At 38.5% G+C, this 8,140-nt stretch overlaps 1 protein-coding gene across 1 annotated transcript in view; it reads left to right on the top strand.

Annotated features, from left to right (window-relative positions):
* Positions 1–3,405: 3,405 nt before the first annotated feature.
* Positions 3,406–8,140, top strand: part of tafa5b (TAFA chemokine like family member 5b) — a 49,356-nt gene continuing 44,621 nt past the window's right edge. The window contains exon 1 of the mRNA XM_065291978.1: positions 3,406–3,673. Within this exon, the coding sequence (XP_065148050.1) occupies positions 3,559–3,673 (115 nt within the window). The 5' untranslated portion in view covers positions 3,406–3,558. The remainder of the gene's footprint in view (positions 3,674–8,140) is intronic.

Here is an 8,140-nt window from a genome sequence, read left to right as displayed (position 1 = left end):
CCCACCCACACTTGATCTATTGATCTTTCAAAGGGGCGAAACTTTGCATGTCATAAATAAAACCATCAAAGACCGTCGTCTCTCACGTGAAGGACGGTTCTGGAAAACAAGACTTCCCCGAGAGGAACCCAGTGCCAGGAGCTGATTTCATTACAGATTGACAGAGAAAAAGACAATTATTTGAGTTATTGTTGATTGTTCATGTTTAAATTTAAGATTTGGAATTCAACACTCAATTGTAGCTCAACAGGTATGCATTAGTATAGCAAACAGGTTTGATCCCAGGGGACACACAGACTGATAAAAGTATATGTCGCTTTGGATAAAAGCATCTGCCAAATGCATAAATGTATAAATGTAAACATAAATTCTTTAATAAAAAATGCTGTGTAGTTTCATCCCATTGTTGGATCCAATCTAGACATTTTCCAATCTAGACATTTTACAGGTTAATTTACCAAATGGTTGGATTGTCCAAATTTTAAGACTGCACTCTAAATACTTTAGTGTTTTTTTAACCGATGGGTAAGTAAACTGTAAAAATTTCTTTACTGCCTTAAAATTTTTAGTTCAATCAACTCAGATTTACAAGCCATTTTAACTTATTACTATTTATCGTGACTACAGATGAGTTGTTATAACTTATGAAATTTAGTTAAAAGAAGTCAACTTAATTTTATAATTTTATAAGTAGTAGCAACTCATCTCTTAGTAAGTTGACATCTGAGTTGATTCAACTGAAAAATTTAAGGCAGCAAAGAGTTTTTTACAGTGAATGTATTGGACATAACCAATTTTCTGGTTTATAAATACACCTATGCTGGGTTGTTGTTACTCAACCATGGCTTGTAACACCCATTCAGCATTGCATTGAAATAACCCAGCATAGGTTTATCCCAACATGTGTTCTATTCAATATTTATCCAACATTGGGTTAAAAAAATAACTCTGCAGAATTAAGAGTGTACTTAAACAAATTACTTAAGTTGATAACACAACTTAAATTTTTCACTTAAAGGCGGGGTGCATGATTTTTGAAAAACACTTTGGAAAAGGGAGTCGGACCACACACTCAGCCAATCAGCAGTAAGGGGCGGGTCTACAAACCGACATTGTTGCCTGGGTTGCGTATGTGTGGGGCGGGTCTATCAAAAGAAGATCCAGATTCTATTGGGGTAGGGGCGTGTTTGTTTAGGTGATTTCAAATTTCAACATCGGCTTTCAGAGGTCATGCACACCACACCGTAAAAAAAATTCTGTAGATATTACAATGTTATTGCGGCTGGGTTGCCGCCGGTAACTTACTGTAGATTTAAATGTATGTTATTTACTGGCAACATTTTGTTCAAAGTTAAATGAACATTAAACATTTACAAGTCTTTGTCTTTACAGATTAAAACAAAAAAAAAACAGCATCAAGCAAAACATTCTGAGAAGCAAAATCTGAAGCAAAAAACAGAAAAAGCTTGATGATGATTTCTGGTTTCCAGAATGCTTTGCATGAGGCTGTTATTGTATAGTTTTATTCTGTAAAGATAAAGACTTGTTAATTTTTTTAATTTATTTAACTTTGAACAAACTCTTGCCAGTAAATAACATAAATTGAAAATCTATGGTAAGTTACCGCCAACCCAGCTGCATTAAAATTTTATTTCTACAGAATTTTTTTTACAGTGCACCTTTAAAGAAAGAAAATTTTAAATGAAAAACTTTTAAAAATTACTTTTTATTGATAACACCTAAAAATCTTTTTCACTTAAAGAGAGAACATTTCAATTCAATTTTTCAATTCAATTTTTAAAGCAACACTAAAGACTTATTGCTCTTTGCTCCCCCTACAGGTTAGAAGCGTAATTGTTCATTACCACTGTCGTAAATACTGCAGCATAGCTGGCTCTGATTGGATTGTAGGTCTGCCGTAAAGCAAGTTTTTGTAGTTTTCACTCGAACTACAGGACCACAACCCGACAGTTGGAAACTTCTTTAGTGCGGTTTTGGCCGATAGAGGGCTGCAAAGTGAATGTGAAAGTGCCATTCACCCTGTTTTGAGTGGATGAACCACCGAAACTTTTTTGGAAACTTTATTTTAATTTAAAAAACTCTTTGGTGTTGTTATAAGTGTTACAAACTAAACTAATTTTTAAAGGTCACATTCTTTCTGATCCCATTTTTTAAAACCCTAGTTAGTGTGTAATGTTGCTATAAAGGCATAAATAATACCTGTAAAATAATAAAGCTCAAAGTTCACTGCCAGGCGATATATTTTCTTTAACAGAATTCGCCTTTTAAAGCCTATAGCAAACGGCCGGTTTGGACAACAGCCCTCTACTTCCTGCTTTAATGACGTCAGTAGAGCAGTTTTTGACTTATATCCGCCCACATGAATCCGTCAGTCGACAGCTAAGCTAACGGCAAGCTAAGCTGCTATCGAATAACACACAAAACAATCGACATTAAAAACTCCATATTTCTGAAGGAGAGACTTCATAGAACAAGGAAGACATCAGCCTGTTCTGAGGACAGTGAAAACAGTGGTATACAGATAAGTAAATTGTGTGGTAAAATGCCGCGTTTATTACACGTGAAACATGAACACATGTTATATAGCTTCAAAAACACAGAAAGAACAGGACCTTTAAATTAGACCAACTTTCACTTTTTACAATATACAACCGTTTTTGGTTAAAAATAACCCAGCATTTTTTAGATTGTAGGTTTATTTATAACTCAACAGTTGGTTCTGTCAATGTTTACCCAACCATGGGTTCAAACAACCCAGCATCATCTATCATAATTTTTTATTATGCATTCTTTATAGACTATATCATTATATTCAAGCTTTTAGGATTTTCTTTAGTCATTATTTCTACACTGTCTTTTCCCATTTGTACTAAAAGTTTCAGATGTTTTAAGTGTTAGATCATACAGCTGTTCGTGTCCTCTGATGTCTTAAATATCAGGTCGCTGTCCACTGTCTTGAGGTGCTGAATTCAGACGCTCCCTTATCACAGGAATAACGGTGTGTAATGTTGTGAATACTAAGGGGTAAACCGTAAACATGCACAGCAGCAGAGGTACTTCGGCCAGGAAGAGAACATTTGTCTTCAGTTTATGGGGCAAAATAAGCACAACCATCGATTCGCTCTGTGTCTCAAGAACACCTTCAGTTATCAAACACTTTTATTGTAGTCGTAAGAAAAAACAGCCGCAGCGCATCATTAAAGCTTTTTCAGAGATTTCTTTTCCTTAACCTTTATATGCGGCACTTTATTTTTATTTGTAGAATCTGTGTAATTATCTAATGTTTTATTTGTCGTTATTTTGGCCGATTGAACGCATATAATCGCTGGCAACCCATGCCAAGAAACGCGAAAGGACGGATCGCGATCATTTCCTGTCTCTCATTCGAGCGCGTGATTCTCATGGATGCGATCACACCGCTTCACGCACATCTCTATATGACTACTTTGCGACGGCGTGTGAAGAGCTGCCGGCTATAAGAGGCTAATTGGTGTGTAATTTGACTGGAAAATTGAGACTTTAAAGGGACTGACTTTGATGGCTTCGCCCTTTCAGAAGAAGAAGAAGAGTGTACGGAGGGATGCATGGGGGACGATGTCTTCAACTTTCTGGCTTATGCTGCTGTTGAGCGGTCTGCTGATTTTATACTGCAGTAAGTAGCTCTATAACCTGATCTGATTCTACTTCATACATCTGTCATACATTCATTTAATGCAAATGTGTTTGAAACAGTATGAATTCGGAATAAAAACATGAGATGAACAACACACTTAAGTGCTTTACTGTTGAGCATTTCACTAGATAGATAGATAGATAGATAGATAGATAGATAGATAGATAGATAGATAGATAGATAGATAGATAGATATTTTTAAATAGGAATTTTAACATTTCTATAATTTTCTAAAAATGTCTTGTTTTTTGGTTTAGAATCACAAATTTCTGAAAACATTTGCACATATGATGGATGGACGGATGAATGGATGAATAAAGTAATATTAATTGTAAAAGGAAAATTAACATTTCTGTAAATTTAAACATATTCATTTTTTGGTTGAGAATCACTAGTTTATAGCTAGATAGAATGATAGAACGATACATAGGCAGATAGACAAACAGATAGACAGACTGTTATTTTAGATAGATGCTTTATAAATAGACCGACAGACAAAGAGACAGACAGACATATACTGTAGATGCTGTATAGATAGACAGACAGACAGACAGACAGACAGACAGACAGACAGACAGACAGACAGACAGACAGACAGACAGGCAGATAGATAGATAGATAGATAGATAGATAGATAGATAGATAGATAGATAGATAGATAGATAGATAGATAGATAGATAGAAACTGTGGACACAGACAGACAGTTACTGTAGATGCTGTATAGATACCCAGACAGAAAGGCAGGCAGAAAGACAGACATATAGATAGATACACAGACAGACAGGCAGGCAGGCAGACACTGTAGATGCTATATAGACACAAAGACAGACAGACAGGCAGACAGAAACTGTTGATGCTGTATAGACACACAGGCAGGCAGACAGACATATACTGTAGATGCTGTATAGACAGACAGGCAGACAGACAGATACTGTAGATGCTGTATTGATACACCGACAGACAGACAGACAGACAGACAGACAGACAGACAGGCAGGCAGGCTGGCAGATAGATAGATAGATACTGTGGACACAGACAGGCAGACAGACAGTTACTGTAGATTTTGTATAGATACCCAGACAGGCAGGCAGGCGGAAAGAAAGAAACTGTCGATGCTGTATTGACACACAGGCAGGCAGGCAGGCAGGCAGGCAGGCAGACAGACATATACTGTAGATGCTGTATAGATAAACAGACAGACAGACAGGCAGGCAGGCAGACGGACAGTTACAGAGGCAGGCAGGCAGGCAGGCAGGCAGGCAGTTAGATAGATAGATAGATAGATAGATAGATAGATAGATAGATAGATAGATAGATAGATAGATAGATAGATAGATAGATAGATAGATAGATAGAATATACTGTGGACACAGACAGACAGACAGACAGACAGACAGATAGTTACTGTAGATGCTGTATAGATACCCAGACAGACAGGCAGGCAGAAAGACAGACATATAGATAGATACACAGACAGACAGGCAGGCAGGCAGGCAGACACTGCAGATGCTATATAGACAAACACACAGACAGACAGGCAGACAAAAACTGTAGATGCTGTATAGACACACAGGCAGGCTGGCAGACAGACATATACTGTAGATGCTGTATAGATACACCGACGACAGACAGACAGGCAGATAGACAGACAGATAGATAGACAGGCAGGCAGATAGACAGAGTGATACTTTAGATAGATTCTGTATAGACAGACAGGCAGGCAGGCAGGCAGACAGACAGACAGACATATACTGTAGATGCTGTATAGACAGACAGACAGGGAGGCAGATAGATAGATAGTTCAGACAGACAGACAGAGAGACAGACAATGTAGATGCTGTATAGATAGATAGACAGACAGACAGGCAGGCAGGCAGAAAGACAGACTGATACTTTAGATAGATGCTGTATAGATAGATAGACAGGCAGACAGACAGGCAGGCAGGCAGACAGACAGACAGACATACATATACTGTAGGTGCTGTATAAACAGACAGGCAGACAGACAGACAGACAGACAGACAGATACTGCAGATATACAGACAGACAGTGTAGATGCTGTATAAATAGACAGACAGTCAGTTAGACAGACAGGCAGGCAGACAGACAGACAAGACAGACAGATACTGTAGATAGATGCTGTATAGATAGACAGACATATACTGTAGCCTATACTGTAAAGCCTGACAGACAGACAGACAGGCAGGGAGGCAGACAGACATATATTGTAGACAGATGCTGTAAAGGCAGACAGACAGGCAGGCAGACAGACAGACAGACAGACATATACTGTAGACAGACAGACAGATACTGTAGACAGATGCTGTATAGGCAGACAGACAGACAGACATATACTGTAGACAGACAGACAGATACTGTAGACAGATGCTGTATAGGCAGGCAGACAGACAGACAGACAGACAGACAGACAGACAGACAGACAGACAGGCAGACAGACAGACAGACAGATAAATACTGTAGATAGATGCTGTAAAGATAGAGAGAGGGGCAGGTAGGCAAGTAGACAGACAGATAGATAGACACTATAGACAGACATACAGACAGACAAAGTGAGGGAGAGATGTCCTGGTAGCTACTACATTTAACCTAATCAGGTTCAGCCCCTTTATATGACTGGATTAACAGGCGTGTGTTTGGGGAGCAAGGAGTCAAGCCCCACTGTACTGTCTCTCTCTCACTGCCTGAGTCTTCATTAGCATTGGGTCGTCCTATTGATTGCCTCTATAGCATTGCATTTAGTTAGAGGACACAGCAAAAAACAGCCACTTCCTCCCTGGTGGCCTTTCAGCAAATGGACTAAAGCCCTTAATCAGTTTTTTCAAGGGATGTAGCGCTTTTTTTAAGCATAAACCCAAATCTCATTGTAGCCTTCAGCGCAACACTTTCAGATGGGCTGAGGTACTTTTTCCGATCCCTACCGCATATTGACCCAAGTACATTAAAATCTTTAGCTCATCCTCAGACAGGCCAGTAAATGGAAGTCTCTATTGATCATTCTGCAGAGAGCTATTCACACGCCAATTTACCCTCCTAAAAGACTTTAGGGTCCTAATTTTTGATTTCAGGACAGCAATATAAATTAATTAAGAGCACATTTTATCTTTTGTCCTATTATTTATCATTTAATAGCGAGGATGCACCACCATTATGCATTCGTGTGCTTAACTCAGAGCAGGCTTGCAGACGTTCCACCTGTTCATATAAACAATATTTTTCGAAAACAAAATTCATTTTCTCACCAGCACTCATATTGCTCCGAATCCCAGTTCAGTCAACCATTTCTTGGTTGAATTCATTATATATTGATTCTGTAGTGTGGTGAGGCGAAAAAACAGAATAATGAAACTTTAAAAAGGCAAGCGTGTGGCATTATTTAAGAGTAGACACAATATAGTCTTTAATCTGATTCTCTGTTATCCGCCTCTGAAAATCAAACTGCGAAATGGGCAAGATGATCAACTCAATGCACTTGACCTACAGGCTCATTATGCCGAGGCAACTTGCACTTGAATGAAAGCAGCCAATTTACCGTTTGCATTTGTTAGATCTAATTTGACTCCAGCGCGCACGCACCCATACGCTCGAATGTGATTACAGATCGCAGACGCGTGGAGACCCGAGGCTTTCTTTTAACTTTCTACCAAACAAGCAGGCCTTAAAATAACGCCTTTGTAAGAAACATCCCTCCAAAATGCTTATGAGGCACTGGAGTTCCCCTTGACTGCACTCACTCTTTTAACATTTTAAAGCACGGGAGGGTTTTTATTAAAATGGGGCTTCAGATGCAAAGAGTCAGAGAATGATGAAGAGCTTCTGCGAGGAGCCGAGCAGTTAGTGTGCCATAATGCCTCATGCCACCCTTGAATATCTATTACCTGTGTCTCCTGTAAAGCACTTCCCTAAAGTGAACTGAAGCCTGATTTATTAAGGACTCCTCTCATCGGTGAGCATGTGTTGTTAGAGAGAACTGCAAAACAACAAGCGACTATTTTAAGATAAGCACAAAAAGAATAGTTCACCCAAAAATGAAAATTCTGTCATGATTTACTGTTATAAACCTAAATAAATGTTTTTGTTCTGCTGATCACAAAGGATGATATTTCAAGCAATGTTTGTAACCAAAGCACCATTGACTTCCATAGTATTTTGTTTTTCTAATACAGAAGTCTTTATTGCTTCCTGCTTGATTACAAACAGTATTGGGTGTAACTACGGCGTTACTGTCATTTAATTACTTTGTCCTTGAAAAAGTAAAGTTAGGGATTACTCTTATTTTTCAAGTAATGTAATTACAGTTCATTCTGATGTAATTGTACATCAGACAATTACGTACAACTACATATTGTGTGTGGTAGTGATGTATTACTCGAGTCCGGTCTCGGTCTTGACTCGTAATTTCAGACAGAGTCCTCGAGACCAACACA

This window comes from Paramisgurnus dabryanus, chromosome 23 (genome assembly GCF_030506205.2).
Source record: "Paramisgurnus dabryanus chromosome 23, PD_genome_1.1, whole genome shotgun sequence".
NCBI classification, from domain to species: Eukaryota; Metazoa; Chordata; class Actinopteri; order Cypriniformes; family Cobitidae; genus Paramisgurnus; species Paramisgurnus dabryanus.
Note: the sequence above shows the minus strand (reverse complement) of the source record. Positions and strands in the feature narration are given on the sequence as shown.